The sequence below is a fragment of the Cyprinus carpio genome, chromosome B10 (genome assembly GCF_018340385.1).
Source record: "Cyprinus carpio isolate SPL01 chromosome B10, ASM1834038v1, whole genome shotgun sequence".
NCBI classification, from domain to species: Eukaryota; Metazoa; Chordata; class Actinopteri; order Cypriniformes; family Cyprinidae; genus Cyprinus; species Cyprinus carpio.
In genome coordinates this window covers 2,915,131-2,938,943 of record NC_056606.1, presented here as the reverse complement: position 1 = coordinate 2,938,943, position 23,813 = coordinate 2,915,131, and the positions used below count along the sequence as shown (strand labels likewise).

Here is a 23,813-nt window from a genome sequence, read left to right as displayed (position 1 = left end):
GTATTTCTCATTTGCCTTGACACTTAAAACCATTTTTTGTTCTTTCAAAAACTGAAAACACAAGTATTTTATGCCATGTGTTTGAAAAGAAAGTACTAGCATTCAAAAACCATCACAATGTCAATATAACTCACCGCTGAGCACAGTAGGCAAATTATATGACTGAAATCAGTGGGAAGAGGAAATCATTGTCCAGCCAATGAAAGTGGTTTTTGAGAACATTACCTTTAAGTCTCAAGTCATACAGCATATCGTAGAGATGCTGCTCATAAAAATCATGATCAAATTTATGTTAGAGAAACTCTATAGACAGAGTGTCTAATGTAGTTAATGTACATCAGTAGTTTTTCCAGGGCATTTGAATAATCCTGACCTCAGATCTTTTTAAGTATAACTGGAGAATGAGGATTCAGAGCCTCCCAAACATGGACAAAATCACAGGGTCAAATGCAGAGCCCATTCAGCAGGACGAATCAGAGCAGGGGGACGTCACTCTCCCAGAGACTTTAGAGAAGTTTCCAAAAAAGACCAGAGTTCCTCTGGAGAGGATTCCAGCCGCCTCTCTGCTGTGCACTCAGCTTTGTCCGTCTCTGCCTCCACTCTCTGAACAAGCTCTCCTCTTTCTCCTCGGCTGCTAGCAGAAACCCAAGAAATCAACCATGGAGGCCATCAAGAAGAAAATGCAGATGCTGAAGCTAGACAAGGAGAATGCCATAGATCGCGCAGAACAGGCAGAGATAGACAAGAAAGGTGCAGAGGACAAATGCAAACAGCAGACTAGACAAATTTAACTTAAATCCATCAACGATTATCATACAATCCCATTTTGTCTTAATAAACCATCCATTAAACTGATAAAATCCATCTGTGTCTAATTTAACACTGTTAAACTGGGAGAAGTGGACTAGAAAAAATATGAGGAAAATTGCCTAAGCAGTGATACGTAAACCTTTTTTGTTTTTTCCCTCAGTACTAAGAAATTGTATCATTTGACCTTTCATGTACATGTAGTGTATATGAATCATCAGTAATCATCTGGTCAGTGTCATCAACTCCAAAAAAGATGATTAATCCCAGTTTATGGTCCAGCATCTCTGATGAGATGAACTATTTTTAGCCTTGTTCCTTAAGACCCATCAATCAGGACTAACTGAAAGACCAATGCCAAATATAGTGCTGGAAATATGTTAATATATTTAAGTAGGTATACTTGATCACAGCCATTTCATTAAGAGGCCCAGGTTGATAGGAACGTTTTCCACTATTTGATTAAATGTGACACAAATAACAGCATGAACGGGCCAGTCCTTTAGATTTATTTATTGACCGAGATGAATGAATTGTTCCTGTAGATCTTTCATTGCCACTGTTTTTTTTTTTTTTACAGAATCTGTTATCCTCAATAATTTAAAGGAAATGTCAGTTAGAAGTTCTCTATAACTATTTCACTAAAAGCCCATTTAATGAAGTCTTCTTCATCAAGGACACTGTCGTTCTTTATGATAGAAGCACAGCTGGCTTTCCCAGGAGAGTCCGAGCACATGTAATAGAATAGAGTTGACGAATATTATATCTATTTGATTTTGAATCGGTGACCTCAGAATTTCTCATTTTTTAGAATTGGATTGGTTCCTCTTACCAAGTTTATATGCTCCTGAAACTGACTGACCAACTCCATCTATTCTTGTCCCAAGGCCTTTGTTATTGTACCCCTGTTGGTCACCACACATGCTGTCCTTGATCTTTTTTTGTCCCGCTCCACCTTCAAAGAATTGTTCAACATAATAGGATCAAGGCTTTGTACCATCTGGAGCCACCGGGCTGCGTCCCACGCCAAAGCTGCGATGCTTCTCAAAACTGTCCCGGTCTGTCAAACAGAATAAAGGAAAGGCATCCGTCATGGGTGCATAGCTTTGACACCATTCACTTGTTCTGTCATCCACCGTAGCTATTTTACACTTCTCAATTTATGAGCTGACCAAAGTGCAACCTGCCTATAAAGCTGGGCTCTATTTTTGAAGCCAGTTTTATCTGCTCCGTGTTTCCATATGCAGAAACCAACTGTCCCGCTGGCTCACAATAAATAGAGGCTGGTTTATGACACTAAGCCATGTGTGATGTTATGGTTAATGGGTGGTGGTTTACTTGACTCTTGTTAAAAGGGTGGGTGGGGGTGACCAGCAGCTGCTGCAACCCTCCACTTTAACATAACTTTGCCTTTTATAATCGTCTCCTCATGCCCTCCCCAAACAGCCCACCTAAATGTGACACTCAGTTCTGAGCCGGGATTTACAGATCATCATTTTTCATTGGTGTAGGAATGAACTTAAGATGGGGGACACGATACTTGATAAGTAATGATCTTCCAAAATGTGAAAAAACAAAAGTTTCTAAAAAAATCTACTCTGAATTTGTCCTTCAGTCGGTCTTTCAGTAGTAGTGTTCAAATCAAGCATCAAGAACCTGGTCAAATTAATGCTTTTGAATAAAACTAGTCAAAACCCTTTCCTATATATCTTTTATCGTATTATCTGACTGTATTGTCAGTGCTTAATGTGTGTGTTTGTGTGTGTAGCTGGAAGAGGAGCTCTTGGGCCTGCAGAAGAAGCTGAAGGGTGTGGAGGACGAGCTGGACAAATACTCCGAATCACTGAAGGACGCTCAGGAGAAACTCGAGCAGGCCGAGAAGAAGGCCGCTCTCATTCACTCTGTTTGATATGCTATAAGATTCACTCGCATCTCTCATCACACCTTACACTGATATGTTATTTTATTTTATTTTTTTGAAAGACAAATTAATACTAAATCAACAAAACATAAATTTAAAAAAAATGAAATAACAAATTAACAATTAAGCAATAAATCATCAAAAGATCAAAATTCAAAAAAACAATATATATATTTCAAATATATATATTCTCTTTTCAACATTGATAATAATCAGAAATGTTTATTGAGCAGTGAATCAGCATATAAAATAATAATCAGAAATGTTTCTTTATAATTAAAAGCAAAATAAAAATCAGCTTTGATATAAAAATAATTTCTTTTACAATATATGTGACACACACAAGACACACAGTAAAAAAAAACAGTAAAAATTCAGCTTTGATCATATTTCAGAAATAAATGACATAAATTACAATTTATTACAAATAGAAAGCAGTTACTTTCAATTGTAAAAATCTTTCACAATATTAAATATAGGTCTGTATTGTTTATTTGTCTGTTTACCCCCCCCCCTGACGCCTCATTTGTAATCTCAAAAAAACATATTTGTAAAACAATACAAAACCAATTTAAAATAAAAAATATATTTAAATAAATCTCAAAAATCCAAAAAAGGCACATATTTCACAAACCTCACACCGTAGTTAAAATAAAAAATATATTTAGAACACATACATTCACACACATTAAAATGAGGTCTATTTTAGGACCATCACTACCAGATCAGATATATATGTTAATAATAATAGCACATACATGCACACACATGTTTCGCATTAGAATTGATAATTGGGATTGAGGAATGTGTTCAAACATAACATCTAGAAATGACAGGTCTAAAAGGTCCGAAATGTTCAGGAGCTGGAATGATCTGCGGTCAGTATGATATGTGAAGTGCTGATCCTGTCCACAGCTGCTCTGTTGCTCGGGTGCCAAACCCACCCACAGTATCAGATTCTGTAAACACTTCATAAACACTGTCAGCACCTCGCAGCGTCCCGCCACTTCATCAAAGACCCTGCGTTATCTGCTTGATTCTGTCTGTTTCATCCAGTACCTGTCATGTTCCCTAGGTTTAACATGACCAAATACCAATACACACCAACAATGACAAAAAAACAAAAACTAAATACCCAATACTCTTCACCAAATACAAAAAAAAAAACACAAAAAAACAAATCTACAATACAATATAAGTGCAAAAGATATAAATGGTACTTCCACGGACTTTCTGGGCATGGTACCAAAGAAATATTATTTTTTGGACATGTACCATGGTAGTGCCATGGTATATTACTTTATAACAGTATTATCAATACTTTTTCATAAATGTATTGAGAGCAATACTGTAAGGTCTGCAGTGTTAAATATTAGTATTTGTGCAATTCAGATCTGATAAATAGTCTATGGATGGTTCAAACAGCTCACAAATGTTAGACGACCCTTGAAAATACACCAGTTACATATTTATCAAATATATTCATTAAATATATATTTAATAATGTCATATCATTAATTAAAATGTACACTACTAATTATTATAGAAGTATTTTTCTAGCTTGTTTAAAAGTGTACATAAGTGTGTTTGACTTCGAAAGGCCTGCTTTTTAATTTGCACTTGTCCAATCCATGTTTCAAAGCAGCTTTACAGAAGATCAGTTCAACCCAGTGATGAGACTGGCAATACAAAACCTCCATAAGATCATGTATTTGGGAAGAGGAGGAGAAACCTCAAGCCCGTACTCCTCTAGCATTGCAATAAATGTACATATGTTAATTATCAACTAGTTACATGTGAAAAACAATTCAGCCACAGTGGAAATGTTTTAATCAGGAAACTTCTGTAGTTGCTTTGCTTCCAGCTCGTACTCTGAAATACCAGGCTCTTTGACTGTGTGCCTGTGTACTGTGTTTAAACCGTTAATACGTGGCCAAAAAAGGAAAAACATCAGAGGAATGCAGTCCTTTGTTTACAGTGCAGTGATGTCATGATGTCCAGAGCTTCTGCTCAGAGTTTCATTGAATGGACTGGTGTAGGGACAGTAATGTAACTAAGGACAAGCGTCTGAAACATCCTGTTTTATGATTGTAATTTGTTTGAAATTCATTTGACTGGACAGACACAATGATGTAGAAAGTTTGCAAGCAATAACACTCATCTCCAAGATCATTTGGGTACATATGATCTTGACAGATAGGTGACCAAGAATATAATAGGCTGTAAGTACAATTAAATCAGTATATTTATAAGCCATGAATGACGTTATAATTTTTTTTTTAACAAAACCTCATAAAAACCTTTGACATTATGTCATTGTATCTCCTGTATCTAAACGGGCCAGAAATACAGATTTGCAAACAATCAGTAAATAAAAATAATCTTTTTTGACAATCAGGGTGTTGTAAAAATTCAGTGGTTAAAGTCACAAAGGGTTTTTAAAGGATATTTATTAGGTATAATTGAAAGGGTATTTATTAAGGCACTTATTACCATAAGTGCGTCCCATCAGGTAATGAAAAGTTCGACACACACTTGTGGTCATCACACTCACTTGGACATTTGGGCCAAATACAGGAAATACATCATATTAGTAGTCAAATGCAAGTGCAAAGACCGCAAGTGCAAATGCAAGGTTATGAAAGTTACCCCCCAAGAAGATATTAAAATCTATATTAAATCTTCATCTACCTCCTGGAACAAAAAGGCAACTAAAACTTTGAATATATGCTCACTTTTTGGTGTTTTTTGTGTAATTTTTATTTGATAATTCATTTTTAAGGAATAGTATGTTTATTGTTACGTGACCTGCGTATTTATTGTATTTTTTATTTTTTATCATTTATTTATTTTTAATGTCTATCCTTTAACCCCTACACCCTATCCCTTACAAATTTTAATTGGTATGTAGCCTAATGTTTGGCGATCCTTGAACCCCTGGCTCTTTTTCTTGGCATACGTTTTCTAAGCAAGTGTTTAGTAAAAAAAAAGCAACATTTGAGTGAAGCCGCTGCTTCTGTGCTGCTCGGAGTACAGCGGATCACCTGACAGGTGCGCTGCGCCATCTGTTGCACCGGCGCACATCAGCTTTAGCTCGGCCCACGGATGTGTGCTTCGCCCGCGGTGCGAACAGAGCGCTCGCCGGCTATCCACGCTACACTTTTCCGAGGAATCCTACTTCTTTAGACGAAGAAACTAGTATGTTTAACCTGACCGGTGTCTGATAAAGGCAAGATCACTGGTGTATAGCGATATCGCTGCTGCCCTGCCGTGTCGCGTTTATCATTATTAGTACCGGACTCGGGATCCAGAGGGAATGGCTTCGGTAACATCCATAGAAGCGGTGAAGAGGAAGATCCACACACAGAGCCAGCAGACCTACTACAGAGAGAACCGAGCAGAAGCGCTGCAGAGGGAGGTGGACCTGGAGCGGCAGGCCAGGGAGAGAGTGAGTGACCCCAGAAACATTCATATTGTGGTGGATTTGAGGCTCGTATTCAGCCTGGATGCGGATTCTGGCCTGAACAACTCTGTTACAGTGATGTTTTATCTCTTTATGTATCGTACACTGTTCACTTCTTGTTAACTTTAGACATCATATTCACTGCAATACCAATGTCCCTTTATTCCAAAGCAACCAGGCAGTCAGTTGTTTGTAGAAAATGGGCCTACTGCAGGCCTTGTGTAATGTCATGGATGACTACAGTATCTTTAAGTCTCTGGGGTATATTAGTAGCAATAGCTAACAATACATTGTATGGGTCAAAATTATCCATTTTTATTTATGCCAAAAAAATCATTAGGATATTACATAAAGATAATGTTCCATGAAGATAATTTGTAAATTTCCTACCCTAAATACATCAAAACTTAATTTTTGATTAGTAATATGCATTGCTAAGAACTTCTTTTGGACAACTTTAAATGTGATTTTCTCAATATTTAGATTTTTTTGCACCCTCAGATTCCAGATTTCCAAATAGTTGTATCTCAGACAAATATTGTCTGATCCTAACAAACCATACATCAATGGGAATATTATTTATTCAGCTTTCATTTGTATGAATCAAAAAAATTATCTCTTATGACTGGTTTTTTGGTCCAGGGTCACAAATGTAAGTCTGATGTTTCTCATGGTTGGCATCTGTAGAAGTTTTGTAGTGACAAAAATCACAATAAAACCATGTTTTGCTCACTCGTAGTAAAACGTGCTTTTCGTCACTAATCACCCGTGTTTTCGCTCACTCGTGCTAAATGCACGTATGACAGTCAGCAGAAGTGAGAAAAAAGTGTTTATAACATTTTAAACATGGATATTTTTCTAACAGTTCGTTACAGGAGGCCTTTATTCACCCCCCGGATCCGTGTGAGGCACGTTTTGTTATGAATGTGCTCTACTACATTTGAACAAAAACACCAACCTACTACAAATAATACTCTTGGACTGTTGAACAAAAACACCCACCTACTCCAATTATAAAGCTTGGAAGAGCAAGGACAATTTTTAATATAACTCCGATTGGATTCACATAAAATTAGGATGCCTTGAGTGCCATTAAAACGACTAAAAATTCACATAATTTACATTTTTAACTAAAGAACAAAAACAAATAAAAAAATTAAAATAACTAATCCAAATACAAAGAAAACATAAAAACCAAATACAAAAAAAAGTATAATAAGGTGAAACAGTGCAGAATGAAACAATACTCAGGTTTGATCTACTACATGTGGAGCACAGAGCTCCTGACCTGTCAGATGAACTTGAGCTAATGCGCTGGACCTGAGAAGAGGATTAGGGTTTATATTGAGGGCGGGTGATGTTGACGACTTAAAGCATCTCTCACTTCAAATCAAGCTCTTTCTGTGACATGGACCTGTGAATATGTGATCAATTATCCATGTGATCATGCGATTTTACTCCACCTGAATGCAGACACCATCAGCCCACGGGCCCAGACTAAGTTAATCGTTTTGTGTCCTTGTCCTACTGTAGATGTGATGGTAGTTTACATGAAGATAAACTTAAGTTTAGAGAAAAGTCTCATGTGTTGTCCAACCCCTCAAGTCTATTTGAACTGCTGCCTTTCATTAACAGTGCACTACAGGAGTTTTTTTTTTCTTTTTTCATTAAAAATGAACAAACTCTTTCCTTGCTGTCAGGTCAGATTTCATGTGAAATGTCAGTTTTACATCGAGGCAGTGAGTGACAGAAGTGTGTTCAATGGATTGTACAACAACTTAACATTGTTCAGCTGACAAAACATCTTTCTGAAAAAAACCCCCTTTCATTAGACCAAAGAGTTGTGAAAATGACATGATACTCCCACATCATACATGCAACAGGAATGTTCAAATGACTTGTGTATGCAATTTTATCAAAAAAGTGAGGATAACATTACTTAAACACTACCCAAATAATACAGCTAAATTACTAATAAAAAGAGTATAAAAATACTGAATTGCTTAGAAAGTGAGGATAACATTACTCTGCAAAAATTACAGCTATAGTTACACAAAGTAATGTTGAGGTTTGGAACATTTACAATTACTGAAGCCAAGTTTAATAATAGTTTTCAGCATGGGACTTTATCTGATCTGAGCAATCACAAAAAGGTCATTCATGTGATTTACTTAAAATGACTTTTTCTGTAGGTCAGAACGAAAGTGGCAGATATATTACTTGTTCAGATGTTTTTCACAAAAATATTTGTATGTTTAAAGTCATTTATGTCCAGCACTTTATTTAAATGTGATATTTCTAATGAAGTCTTTAATTCTGCTCACACACTTTAAAAATAAAAAAAGAATCTTCTTAAAAATCATAAAAAATAGGCCACCTTTGGCTTCTTAAACATCTTATATGAGGTTTCAGTGGTTTTAGCTATTTTTATATTTTATCCTTGATTTTAACCTTGCAATGAAAATAGCTCTAGAAGCTAGCATGCCTTTAACCCACAAACAAATTAGGCCACCTTTGTACTGAGCAGTGTCGTTTTACTAGATTATGAAGAAGAACTTCTGTTGTAAAGATGTTATTAATATAACGACATTAGAATTGCCATTTTTTGAATAATGTCTAATAGCTACAGGCATGTTGTTCATGTTCATTCATGTTCATTGTGTGCTGTGTTTGGTGACATGATTAAATGTTCCCACATTTAAAGGGTTAACATAGTAGTAATAGCATTGCTAGCATGTAGTTAGCTATTAAAGCATTGCACAAACGGTTGATAGTGAGCTCAACACTCTTTACGCAGTGAACTTTGCATTTTTAAAGTTTAACTTTAAAGCCAGCAATGCATTCTGAGAGAACATGTGTCCGATGTGAACTTCTGCTGCTGCTTCATGCCAGTGACTTCATGAACTAATAAAATGTATAGCTTAAATGGAAATTAAGTTGCTTATAAAAACACAAAAATAAAAAAATTTTTTTTTTAACAACACCACAAAAGATTTCTTCTAATAATTCTTATGAAGAATAATGTTTTTTATGTTTTAGAAAATTCCTATTGCTTCTGCTGCCCTACTGTTGTATGTACTGTGTTTTACACCTGTTGTAATGGTAAATAAATAAATTGGTAAATACAATAAAAGTCTACCTTTTTTGTTGTTCTTCAAAATACCTACTTTTGAGGAAGCATAACAATATGAAGAAAGAAAATTTGTGGTTTGAGTCAAAAGTCCTTTATCTTGATGTTGTAGATTTTTGCACTTAATTGGATATTTAATCTCAAAGATTTTCCCATTGCATGTTGCTATCACATTATCTAACATGTTCAAGTTCCAGATGACATTTGTCCTCCATGGCATGGTGTGCATTGACTGATTCTCCTGTGATGGCAGGCCGAGGCCGAGGTGGCGTCCCTGAACAGACGTATCCAGCTGGTAGAAGAGGAGTTGGATCGTGCCCAGGAGAGACTCGCCACCGCGCTACAGAAGCTGGAGGAGGCCGAGAAAGCCGCGGATGAGAGCGAGAGGTGACCGCGGCTTCTTTAACACTTACACAACACACCTGGGCTTTGTTCACGGGGCAGTTATTTTTTTTATTTGACACACATTCCTTTAGTTTTTTGTTATCAGAAAAAAAAACATGAAATATGTTTTTTCATACCTGTTCAAAGCCAGAATTTTAGGTAGTTTCAAATAGTTTTTTGTCATTCGAAAGACAAACTTTCCACACTGTAAAGGATCAGCCATCCGTCCAGAGTAAATACCTCAAACCTGTTGTGTTTAGACTTGAGTTGCTCTGTTCATGGCACTTCTGAATGTAATACTAACCATGTGGTTTCTCCATACAGAGGAATGAAGGTGATAGAGAACAGAGCAACAAAAGATGAGGAGAAGATGGAGATCCAGGAGATGCAGCTGAAGGAGGCCAAACACATCGCTGAGGAGGCTGACCGCAAATATGAGGAGGTGTGCATGTCGGCCATCCTCACATTATTAAATGACTGGAGGCTTCTTATAAGTAGATGCTTTTCACAGTATATTGAATTATGGCCATGCATAAAAGTTCCAAAATTTCACAATGGTGGTCGGGATTCAGACAAAAGAAAAATCAAATCAAGACCAAAAAACACTCGGGATTCAGACAAAAGAAAAAGCCAAGCAAGCCCATAAACCTGCTGAAAATAACAAAGAAATAATTTATTCATGGTTTCTTATATTTCATGTTTATTCATTTAAAATATATATTTATAAATAGCATTTATACATGGCATTGGCTTATGGCCATTTCTTGCGAGTTTGATGGATAGTATCATAGACACCCTGCATGTATATTCCAAGTGTCATATCCAGCTGCAATTTCTGTCAGTGTGTCTGATTGATATTTAAGGATATGTAAGCACTGAAGTTTTTTTTAGTGTGGAAGATGTGTCACTATACATAAACCTGAATTTTCCTGCATTATTGTTTATTAGGGATTAACTTCCTCCTTCATAACTTGGCTTTACAGCTCTGTGATATTTGTTATTTGACAGTAATTGTAAAATTGGGTCTATTTGTGTGCTTGTTGGACTGCAGGTGGCTCGTAAACTGGTGATTCTTGAGAGTGAGCTTGAGCGCTCTGAGGAGCGAGCTGAATTAACTTAATCGAAATAACATAAAAAAAAAAAACAAAAACATCATTAAACTTGTGCTTAAACAAAACATTATGTCGTCATTAATCATAAATAAATAATAACATCAGTAACCTTGTGTGCTAACAGGGATTCTGTTGTCATTGATATCTGATACTGATACTTTAATTTCAGTAATAAGGAAGCATATTCCTGGATGTTAAAAGTGTAGGCTAGCACTAATATCATGAAAACATGAATGAGCTTAATCAAATTCCTTGCCAAAAGTGTGTTGAATATATTAATTTACTCAGAAGCAATGCATGAAAAACTTATTCACAATGGCAACAAAATTGAATAACTCATTCAAGAAAAACATCAGTAAAATAAACATATCTGTTACCTAAAACAAATTACAAAACTATATTCAGAAAACTTATTTCCAGGATTCTGTTTGCTGCAAATGCTTTTTATTTTAAATCTGCAGTCCGTAACTTTTTTTTTAGTTAAAAATTATCCGAAATCAATGTTTAAGCAAATACATAACCAGCCAGTGTTCAAAACTATCGCCTTACTTTAGCCCAATTCACAACAGTTAGCTTATAATAATGTTTTCTAATTTAAGTGGTACGGGAAGGTTTTTGCTGGAAATTCGAGCATGCTGTGATTATGTCACGTCTGTAAACATAAAGAAGTTCTCCCGGCTAGTAGACTATCGTATGTGAGGATCCTCCAGGTGGAGGATCGTTTATAGCCTTTAAAAAAAAAAAGAAATTAAAGTGACGTGACACAGCCAAGTATGGTGACCCATACTCAGAATTCGTGCTCTGCATTTATGGAGCAGATTAGTCTCAAATATAATTCACAGCAAAAAAACACGATTCACACATGCGTATGACAATTTCACACATGAATGAAACCGATTCACGTACACACAAAAAAAATTCACGTGCGTGAAAAAAATAGATTTCACAAAATTAGCAATTCTACATGCGCAAAATAAAGGCATATATGCATAAAAATACATTTCACAAATGCAAAACAATTCATATTATTCATGGTGCATCACAAAATTTTGAATGTTTAAAATGTACGAGTGTCTGCATGTACAAATCATCATTTATACTCGCATTGAATCCACTCGGATTTGTGTGTTTGATGTTTTTTGAGACTTTCCTGGCATGCTCTCTTCCCACGTGGGTCTGTCGTACTCTTTAGCCAATCAGATGCGAGCTTACCATATCAACCAATCATATCATAAGCCACCGAGAGTGCATTCAAGGAGCACGATTCTGCGCACCTTTTTGCGCAATATGGATTAATTTAGAACGGAAATTAAGCTTTACATCAGTAATCCCATAGACAGTTTGAAAGAAATGGACACAGCGACCCAATTGGAACTCATTTGAGACAAGTGAAGCCCATTTTTAGCGATTTTTAGCTGCACTTCCGTTTCTGACACTGCGCAAACTGGTCAAACAAAGGAAGCTTCTGCCATCTGAGGGAGCGAGCTGAAATCATCTGAACATGTGCAAAACTACATCCTTGAATGCAGTCTCAGTGGCTTATGATATGATTGGCTTTAATGGTAAGCTCGCATCTGATTGGCTAACTTGTGTGCGACAGACCCATTCGTGGGAAGAAGCTGATACTGCCAGGAAAGTCTCAAAAACACACACACACATTCCGAGTGGATTCGTAGTAAACTGACGATTTGTACATTCAGACACTCGTACATTTTAAACATTCAAAGTTTTCCTTGTGCACAGTTTGTATATCTTACGATTGTTTTGCATTTGTGAAATGTATTTTATGAATGCGATATATAATTTTATTTTGCGCATGTGAATTGCTTTTTTGTGAATATTTTTTTTTTTTTTTCAACGCACGTGAAACTTTTTTTGTGTGTATTTGTGAATTCTGTTTCAATGCATGTGAAATTGTCTACGCATGTGTGAATCGTTACTTATTTTTTGAGTGAATTATATTAGAGACTAATCTGCTTCCATATGCATTTAACCCATCCAAAGTGCACACTACGCAGCAGTGAACACACACCCGGACAGTGGGGCGCCCGTGGTTCAATTTGGGGGTTCAGTGCCTCTCTCAAGGACACCTCAAGTGCAGTGTGGTATTACGTCCCGTCCGAGACTCGAACCCACAACCTTAGGGTTAGGAGTCAAACTTTCAAAAAACAAATCCGAATAAAACTAAATTACTTTTTTCACAGCATCTGGAATAATTAGGCTAAATGTATCATTTTGATGGCGAATTGTAATCCAGAAAGTATTATGTGTTTATGAAACACATGTGAATGAAATTAAATTATATTCCAGTGTTAAATGTGCTTCTGATGACAGATGGCCTATGTGAGATTACACAAGATTTGTATTTTAAAGACAACCAGTTCGAAGGGTGAATAATTTGCTTTTTGGGTTAAAAGAATTTCTTAATATGAAATTCAAAAGGTATGACAATTAGAGATTAGACTGTACAGAAATTGAAATCTACACGCTAATACACACTATGCTCATAGTCACGCACAAAGTATAACGATTATAATAATTTGTGCGATTTGATGTGATATGTGATAGTTTACCCAAAAATGAAAATCAAAACTAAGACGAATCCAGTCAGATTTATACTAAAAATAGTAAAATGAAAATTAGGCCATAAATTACTCTCCCTCAAGGCATCCTAGGTGTATATGACTTTCTTCTCTTAGACGAATCCAGTCAGATTTATACTAAAAATAGTCTATTAAAACAAAAAAACATAAAAGAAACAAAAAAAAAGAAATAAAATAAAAAGCGCCCATCCATTAAAAACAAAAACACATTGATTCACTACAGGAGGCCTTTGTTCACCCCCCGGAGCTGTGTGAGACACTTTATTTTAATGGATGGGCGCTTTTTATTTCACTTCTTTTGGACTGAAGCACTGCAATACCCGTTGAGTGCCATTAAACAGCTTCGTCTGAAAGTAGAAAGTCATATACACTTAGGATGCCTTGAGGGTGAGTAATTTAAAAAATCACCATTGGTAGCGCAGTTTGTTGTGATGCTTTTTTCCTCAGTTGGTCAGAACAAACGTGGCAGACTTGTTACTTGTTCAAATGACATTATCTGGTGAAAATTCTTATTTGGGTCATATATTCCAAGACATAGGCCAGGATCTGTGATTGCGAAGTACAGTAAATATCCACACTGGTGCGGTGACTGACTGCTACAAACACATACTACTCAAAACATTAGATTCATCCATGCTGGAGCCGCGCCGGAGCCAATCAAGGAAGATCATTCTGCAAACAGCTGTAATTGCAGGTTTTTAAACAGAGATGCGAACAAAGAGGCAAAACTTATGGACTGCAGCTTTAATAAAATAACAGAAGAGTTCTCAGGATTATATAACAACACCAAGGTTTCTGATTGTCCATTCTCCTTGTGTTCAAAATGCATGATCCTTTGCTTCTTATCCTGTGACTCCCCATTACCTCCCCCTTCCCCCACTGGCCCGTCTTGGACTAACCCAGTCGAGTCAGGCAGCTGGAGGAGGAACTTAAACTCATGGACCAGAATTTTAAATCCATGATGGCCGGAGAGGAAGAGGTACTGCTGAGAGACTGATGTAGCTCGTTAACGCCGGCTTCTCTTAAACTGTCCTCACTTTCGGAGATCTGTGTCCTCCTGTGCTGCTCTTCTCGGCTCTCTAACTCATCATATAAAAAAAAAAAATGCAAAAGAAAAAGAGACCTCAACTAGAACCTTGGGGAATACCACACTTTAATTACTGCTGTTGTGTAACAAGCACCTTGAAAAATATTTTGTTTTAATTATTTTATTTATTATTATTTTTAAAACTATTATTATTGTTTAGTTTATTTGTATTTTTTTATTATTATTAATTATTAGTTTATTATTAAGGTAGCCAGTCCTCAGTTGCCGTTATATTCTGCATTGCTTTTCTTAAGAAATTTTGTGTAAGAAACTTTTGTGAATAACATGTAAAGGCATTTAAAGTGCTTGATGTGCTTGGAACTTTGAATGGCTCTAATATTCAGCCAAAATTAAAGGGAATGACCTCATTGTTCAATTCAAGTTGGGGTCTCTTTTGCTAAAAACCGCTGCCTTTTCTGTCTTCTCAAAGTGCTGTCTCTCTCCTTTCCTTTGCCCTTTCTTTTCCCACATCTCTTGCTGTGGTACAGCAAATCTGGTGACCTAGAGGAAGAATTGAAAAATGTCACCAACAATTTGAAGTCCCTGGAGGCACAGTCTGATAAGGTAGGCAGAGCCTTAGTGTTTGTTGCAGAGAAAAGTCCAAATGCCCTGCTATTAATTTTCAAGTCAGACTTCCCATGTTCACTCTAACGGGGCTAATCTGTATTTGTGGTTGTAATTTTGTACTTGTACAACAAATGATTATATAACATTTGTCATTTATCCAAATTTAAAGCCAAACTTAAAAATGAGATTCCCCTTGTTAAAGCAATATTTTATACAAGGTGAGAACAAACAAAAAAGTTAACTTTTCCAATTAAAAAATAAAAAAACTCACACACACCAACAACCTCCACTGACATCCCGCCATCTCTCTTTTGCCAATGCTTTTCAGTGTTCTTTTTCATTTTTTTTTTTTAAATACATTTTCATATGTATTTTAGTATACTGCAGTGAGTATTTAAGAACATTTAAGAACTGTAAAGAGTTCTTAAATATTGAATGGTATGTAAATAAAACCTTTGTTTTATCTTCAAAGGCATAATTATTGCACAGATTGTGAAAAATGCTCTTGCCTTTCAGTTTATCTTCACACAATGATAACTGCAGCATCAATGATTTATTTTTTGTTTGTTCCCCAGTACTCCACAAAGGAAGACAAATATGAAGAGGAAATCAGAGTACTCACTGACAAACTCAAAGAGGTGAGTTTATGAAAATTCAGCACAACTGCTCCTCTCTATCAGCTATAAACTCTCATTTAAATTTGACACCATATTATTATACACTGTTATGGGAGCCTCAGTAGCTTTGTTAAACAACCTTGAACATAGAAACTGCAGTAAACTGTGGTAAATAACGTGGTTAACTATAAAACATGACTGTGCATAAATACAAGCCTTTCAGTCCACACAGCACGAATCCTTACAGAAATAAACAATGCAGTTACTAACACTTTTTTTTGTTAGCGAACATGGACAAACACGGTTTTCTTATCATGAGTTTCAGTGTCACATGTTCAGTTACAGACTGAAGTCTTATCATTTGTGTAACCAGAACTGATTTGGTAGGTTATTGATTGCTAGAGATTTTATTTATGGATACAGTTTTATGACTGGGGTTGTTAGCCTGGTTGTTGAGTGAACACGACAGTTCAGTTTTGAGAGTATTGTCACTGATTATGTTTAATTAAATACTAAAAAAGACCATATATTTATGTACAGGTGCATCTCAATAAATTAGTATGTCGTGGAAAAGTTCATTTATTTCAGTAATTCAACTCAAATTGTGAAACTCGTGTATTAAATAAATTAAATTCACACAGACTGAAGTAGTTTAAGTCTTTGGTTCTTTTAATTGTGATGATTTTGGCTCACATTTAACAAAAACCTACCAATTCACTATCTCAACAAATTAGAATATGGTGACATGCCAATCAGCTAATCAACTCAAAACACCTGAAAAGGTTTCCTCAGTCTTCAAAATGGTCTCTCAGTTTGGTTCACTAGGCTACACAATCATGGGGCAGCTGCTGATCTGACAGTTGTCCAGAAGACAATCATTGACACCCTTCACAAGGAGGGTAAGCCACAAACATTCATTGCCAAAGAAGCTGGCTGTTCACAGAGTGCTGTATCCAAGCATGTTAACAGAAAGTTGAGTGGAAGGAAAAAGTGTGGAAGAAAAAGATGCACAACCAACCGAGAGAACCGCAGCCTTATGAGGATTGTGAAGCAAAATCCATTCAAGAATTTGAGTGAACTTCACAAGGAGTGGACTGAGACTGGGGTCAAGGCATCAAGAGCCACCACACACAGACGTGTCGAGGGATTTGGCTACAGTTGTCGTATTCCCCTTGTTAAGCCACTTCTGAAGCACAGACGACGTCAGAGGTGTCTTACCTGGGCTAAGAAGAAGAAGAACTGGACTGTTTGCCCAGTGGTCCAAAGTCCTCTTTTCAGATGAGAGCAAGTTTTGTATTTCATTTGGAAACCAAGGTCCTAGAGTCTGGAGGAAGGGTGGAGAAGCTCATAGCACAAGCTGCTTGAAGTCCAGTGTTAAGCTTCCACAGTCTGTGATGATTTGGGGTGCAATGTCATCTGCTGGTCTTGGTCCATTGTGTTTTTTCTAAAAACCAAAGTCACTCCACCCGTTTAGCAAGAAATTTTGGAGCACTTCATGCTTCCTTCTGCTGACCAACTTTTTGAAGATGCTGATTTCATTTTCCAGCAGGATTTGGCACCTGCCCACACTGCCAAAAGAACCAAAAGTTGGATAAATGACCATGTTGTTGTTGTGCTTGACTGGCCAGCAAACTCACCAGACCTGAACCCCAGAGAGAATCTATGAGGTATTGTCAAGAGGAAAATGAAAAACAAGAGACCAAAAAATGCAGATGAGCTGAAGGCCACTGTCAAAGAAACCTGGGCTTCCATACCACCTCAGCAGTGCCACAGACTGATCACCTCCATGCCACGCCGAATTGAGGCAGTAATTAAAGCAAAAGGAACCCCTACCAAGTATTGAGTACATGTACAGTAAATGAACATACTTTCCAGAAGGCCAACAATTCACTAAAAATGATTTTTTTTTATTGGTCTTATGAAGTATTCTAATTTGCTGAGATGAACAATTGGTGAATTGGTGGGTTTTTTTTGTTAAATGTGAGCCAAAATCATCCCAATTAAAATAACCAAAGACTTAAACTACCAGTCTGTGTGCACTGAATTTATTTAATACACAAGTTTCACAATTTGAGTTGAATTACTGAAATGAACTTTTCCACGACATTCTAATTTACTGAGATGCACCTGTATGTGTATGCATGTGTATATATATATATATATATATATATATAAATTGCTCGCCTATAAGCCGACACTGGGTCACTAATATGGTTAATCCATCTGTGCAATGTTGAACTTTTTTATCTCAGAGATAGAAAAAAAAGATCTTTATCTCTGGCAAAAGATAGGATGCCTTTGCAGGTTTAGTTTCACTTGATTGTAGGTTCACAGTCACTTCATCCAGCGCTCTTTATGTTCTCTGTGTTCTCAAGTTTCCCTTTATTGTTTCATTGAGCGAGAATCCCCTTCAAACAATTCAGTGTGTAAAAACTGTAACAAAACAATTCAGGCCATTTTACCAACCATTTGATCAGCTCATTGATTATCATTACGCATGTGACTAAGTACAATAGCACTATTGTTCATGTAATATTTCTGAAGTATTCGTTTTGAGAAAATGAATGAAAATATGTTGTTTCTTTTCTCTAGGCTGAAACGCGTGCTGAGTTTGCTGAGAGGTCTGTGGCGAAGCTTGAGAAGACCATTGATGATTTAGAAGGTACATCTTCAAGACTTGTTCTGCTGCCTGTAAAGATTGACTCTACTAATGTCAAAATAACTAGAATTGACTTGTGTGTGTTAGCAGTTTTGTTGCCACACTCGTTCTAATTATAACCTCTCTCCCATGTTTTGTAAACCAAAATGGTTCATAGAAAAATGTTTCGCATGACCAGATGAGCCAGATCTCATATACTAACGTTGCTTGAAGTGTCGTAGGCGTTGTGTGCACTTCCAACAGATCGATCTAGTGTCCATTGATGGACTGAAACTGCATGTCATCTGTTTTTGGCTAGGTGACTCAGACACCTTAGATGTTGAGGGAATAAGTAGACGACACGTGAGAGCATGTATCCTGGGTTTCATTTCATAGCAACTCTTTGAGTGAGCTTGAAATTTATGCTTGAGCCAAGGTTTTCTAACCAAGATTGCTTGTTGTTCAGACATTGCAGTGAAACAACTGTGATAGCTGAAATTGGTTCTCCATCTCACAGTATTATTTTGTCTTTTTCTGCTGCTTGTTTCGTTCTGTCTGTGTTCTCCTCTGGGATGATGTACAGATGAGGTGTACGCTCAGAAACTGAAGGGTAAAGCCCTCAGCGAGGAGCTGGATCTGGCTCTGAACGACATGACTACCCTCTAAGAGCTCTCTCGCTCTCATCCTCATCCTCCTTCTCTTCTGTGTTCTGTCTGTTTTTCTTCACGTGACTGTTGTTCAGTCTGATTTGACGGCTGCAGCTCCAGTTTTGTGTCGTGTCTTTCTCTCCTGTCTTTGTGATCTGTAGAGGAAGTGTTGTTCTCATGACTGTCCATTCGGAGGTGCTTCATCATATTAACCACAATAACTCTCACACTCCCACTACAGCATCTGTGCCATAATAAATCTAAGAAACTCCACCCTACCCTTCTTCCTTAATAAATTAAATAATATATTCATTTATTTTCTTTATTTCTATATTTATTTTACATCATCACAGATTTGTCATTTATTTTATGTGTGAAAAGTGGATAATTCAGATTGTGACAACCGAATATGCAGTGAATTCAATCGTTGTGCAGCCTAGTGCACATAAGCACACAAGAACAGACCCTGCAAACAGCAGCCAGAGCTGCATAGCTACCAAAGACTACCATTGTTTCACGGACGTAGCGTGTGTGTGTGTGTGTGTATAATATACATACACTATATTGCCAAAAGTATTGGGACACACCCTTCTAATGAACAGGTTTGAATACTTTTTGTAATTTCCATGAGTACAAATCTTAATGTTTAAGCGTATAATGATATTCTAGGGAATTGTGTGCTTCTAATTTTATAGCTACAGTTTGGACAGGACACTTTTCTATTCTGACAAAACAACAAAAATAAATAATAGACAAAGTCAAAAAAGAAATGATTGATTGAGTCAAAGAAAAAGAACGTCAGACATATAATGAAAACACTGATCCAAAAACTAATAAACAACAACAACAAACACCAACAAATATTAAAAAACACAACAGTCATTTTAGACTCTTCCAAAACCGTTGCAACAGAGATGGAAATACAGTTTTTAAATACATTATTTGTTTCCATGCATACCATATATATATATGTATGTATATGTGTATATACAGTACAGGTCAAAAGTTTGGAAACATTACTATTTTTAATGTTTTTGAAAGAAGTTTCTTCTGCTCATCAAGCCTGCATTTATTTGATCAAAAATACAGAAACAAAATGTAATATTGTGATATATTATTACAATTTAAAATAATTTTTACATTTATTATACTTTAAATTATCATTTATTTCTGTGATGCAAAGCTGAATTTTTAGGATCATTATCACATGATCCTTTAGAAATCATTCTAATATGATGATTCATTATCAAAGTTGGAAACAGTTCTGCTGCTTAATATTTTTTCAGAACAAGTGATACTTTTTTAGGATACTTTGATGAATAAAAAAGTAAAAAAAAAAAAAAAAAGCTATGTTTTTAAAATATAAATATTTTGTAATAACAATATACACTACTGGTCAGTAATTTGGGGTCAGTAATTTTTTTTTCTTTATTTTTTTTAAAAATAAAATCAATACTTTTATTCAGCAAGGATGTGTTAAATTGATAAAAAGTCATAGTAAAGAAAATATATTATTAGAATATATATTATTAGAATTTTTTTTTTTTTTTTGAATAAATACAGTTCTTTTTAACCTTTTATTCATCAAATATATTAGACAGCAGAACTGTTTCCAACACTCATAATAAATCAGAATATTAGAATGATTTCTAAATGATCATGTGATAGACTGGATGTTACATGTGACACTGAAGGCTGGAGTAATGATGCTGAAAATTCAGCTTTGCATCACAGGAATAAATTATTTTTTTTAAGTATATTCAAATAGAAAACTATTATTTTAAGTTGTAATAATATTTCACAATATTACTGTTTTTTCTGTATTTTTGATCAAATAAATGCAGGCTTGATGAGCAGACGAAACTTCTTTCAAAAACATTAAAAATAGTAATGTTTCCAAACTTTTCACACATACTGTGTATATATATGAAACTTTTTTTACTAAAAACAACGTACTATTAAAAATATACAATGAACACAACACTCTTATCAATTTTTTACTGAGAACAACGGACTATGAACAAGTGTTTCTGAAGTGTGCACTCTTATCCACCTTATTCTTCAATGCAGAAGTAAGCCGTTTTCTGTGAAAATGTGAGATTTCCGGTTCATCAGCCGCTGTAGGGAAATAACGAGAAGAATAACAATGTGCAGTAAATGGTCAAACTGTTTGCACTGCAGACCAGTGTGTTCCTAATTAAGATAATACATTAAATGAATCTGGTAAGACACACCAATTTGCAATATCAAGCAGCTGAAAGAGCTGCTTTGCAGAGCTAAAAATAGTTGGACGTAGATGAGACCGGATGCCAGACGGGAAAAATAAGGTGGATCTCAGGCAGTGCAGCCATTGATCAAAGCCTAATGAGATACACATTCATCTCTGCAGTTTTTCATATTAATTACAATGAATTCTAAAGTCAGAAAATACTGTCAATTTCCATTGAAAGCTTGATCAACGGATCTCCTTCAGCATAGTTGACGTTCATTTTCTAGCATTGCTCTGATGGTGACAAACCTCAAGACTTAAAGGCCGCAATAGAGCTACTGTCAAATGCTGGTGCCACTAAACTTAAACTGACTTGCAAATTAGCTTTCTGTGATTTCAGCTACCGTTTCAAACCTAGAAAACTGAAATGATAAACTAAAATCATAAAGTAATGCAAGATGTCACTGTTTTCGTAAAAATACTTAACTGACTGCTTGTTATATATATTTTCAAATTGTGTATAATCCAGAAATCAGGTTAAACTAACCCAAGTAAGTTAACTCTGAGTAAGATGTTAACTTTCAAAAACCAAGGTGACTTTGTGGGTACTGTATGTTAGTAACTATTTTAAACTTCTGTATTTTTATCCAAATGTTGGTATATTGCATAAAAATTCTGGATGATAGCATCAAGATGTGCACAACATTTTTGAAATGCATATAAATAAACTTGCTTGAGGTTTTTTTGTTGTTGAATGTTCATAAATTATATATATATATATATATATATATACACACACACACATATATATATATATATATATATATATATACACACACACACACACACACACACACACACACACACACACACATATATATGTGTGTGTGTGTGTATATATATATATATATATGTGTATGTTTACAGAATAAATCCCTAGATGAGCTCAAAGTCGTGTAATAACTGCTGTATCTATTTTGCATTATTGCGCCAGCAGAAACTATTTTGTTGTGCTATTTTAACATTCCTGTTTTTTTGTCACAAATGTGTAACTTTGACACAGCCTGGTCAGAGTTGCTTGTGTTATTGACAGCTCCTTTAAAATGCTCTGGCTTTATTAAATATTGAATGCTTCCATATTACACAAACCGCAGATGGTTCAAAAACATGGCTTCTTGTTGATAGCTGGTTTGACAGAAGAACAAAACCTTGACAAACTCATATAAAAGGTGCTGATGAATATGGAAACATTGAGCTGCAAAGATACTCTTATCCAAGGTTGTTTAGCTTGATATGTGCGAAGAGGTGTGTTTTAACTCCAGGGACAGTTATATTAATATTACAGGATTAGATACAGACATACAGTGGAGACAAATATATACATACATACATAAATACAAATCTACAGAGGCTGCATCAGTGGCCTAGGAAGAACAATCCATTGTTCTTATGCTAATTTATTTTCTATATGTGACCCTGGAGCACAAAAGCAGTTTTAAGTCTCTGGGGTATATTTGTAGCAATAGCCAAAAATACATAGTATGGGTCAAAATTATAGATTTTTCTTTTATGGCAAAAACCATTAGGATATTAAGTAAAGATCATGTTCCATGAAGATATTTAGTTAATTTCCTATCATAAATATACCAAAACTTAATTTTTGTTTAGTAATATGCATTGCTAAGAACTTCACTTGGACAACTTAAAAGGTGATTTTCTTAATATTTAGATTTTTTATTTTTTTTTTGCATCCTCAGATTCCAGATTTTCATAATAGCCAAATATTGTCCTATCATAACAAACCATACATCTACAGAAAGCTTTTTTATTCAGCTGGATTCTTAGAGAATGATAACAATCATTCCCAATATTTTTATGTTTTTTTTTTTAATATTATGATTGTCAAGATTTGTAAACCAACCCATTCTAAAAGAAACTCAACATACAAGTTGTAAATTAAGGCTGTCTCACCAAATCACTTTTTGTTCTCACATCACCAGAGAAACTGGCCCAGGCCAAAGAGGAGAATCTGAACATGCACCAAGTGCTTGACCAGACCCTTCAGGAGCTCAACAATTTATAAAGATGGAGTCTCACAGCACACTAAGCTCTCCAGCCGTGCCTGACGCAGCTCTTTGCTTTGATAAGTCAATGTCTTAAAGTCACACACTTGCCATTTTCTTTCCAAACAACCCGATGCAAACAATGTCTTACAACAACAGCGAAGCCAGCAGTACATTAACACATGATCAACCTGGATTTGTAGTATTTGTAAGAAATGTTTACTACAAATATAGCTTTTTGACCTCGTCTGAAAAAAATCCTGTAATTCTTAACTTTGGACTTAAACCATCTACTAACAATTTAAAAGCAAGATTTTGTACAAGGGTTACTATTTTTTTTAAAAGCATTTTCATTGATTTGTACTAAAATGCACAGCTGTGATTGTAACTAATATGTCTCATATCACCTGCAAAATTGTAAAATGACTGTTTCCGTATGCAGTGCTGCAAACTTCTGGCCTTTGAATGAAATGCACTGCTTGAAATGCAACATGCGGACCTCGTGTCCTGCTCCCAAAGGAAGAGGGTCCAAAATGAATTTGTGCTGATAACCCTTGCTTTAAAA

The 23,813-nt window shown here is 35.7% G+C and overlaps 1 protein-coding gene across 7 annotated transcripts; it reads left to right on the top strand.

The window, feature by feature from the left end:
- The first annotated feature begins 502 nt into the window (after positions 1–502).
- Positions 503–23,585, top strand: tpm2 (tropomyosin 2 (beta)). 7 transcript variants are annotated; one of them, XM_042732103.1, is made up of 9 exons: positions 503–771; positions 2,574–2,710; positions 9,575–9,708; positions 10,030–10,147; positions 10,757–10,820; positions 14,989–15,071; positions 15,650–15,712; positions 18,284–18,353; positions 18,913–19,103. In XM_042732103.1, the coding sequence occupies exons 1-9, from the start codon at positions 660–662 to the stop codon at positions 18,993–18,995; spliced, it is 864 nt and encodes a 287-aa protein (XP_042588037.1). In that variant the 5' UTR covers positions 503–659; the 3' UTR covers positions 18,996–19,103. The 7 variants fall into 7 exon arrangements, with proteins under 7 accessions (XP_042588037.1, XP_042588038.1, XP_042588039.1 ...); XM_042732104.1 differs by lacking the exon at positions 14,989–15,071 and adding an exon at positions 14,320–14,399 and having other exon boundaries at positions 10,757–10,823; XM_042732105.1 differs by lacking the exon at positions 18,913–19,103 and adding an exon at positions 23,186–23,585 and having other exon boundaries at positions 505–771; positions 10,757–10,821; positions 14,990–15,071.
- The last annotated feature ends 228 nt before the right edge of the window (positions 23,586–23,813 follow it).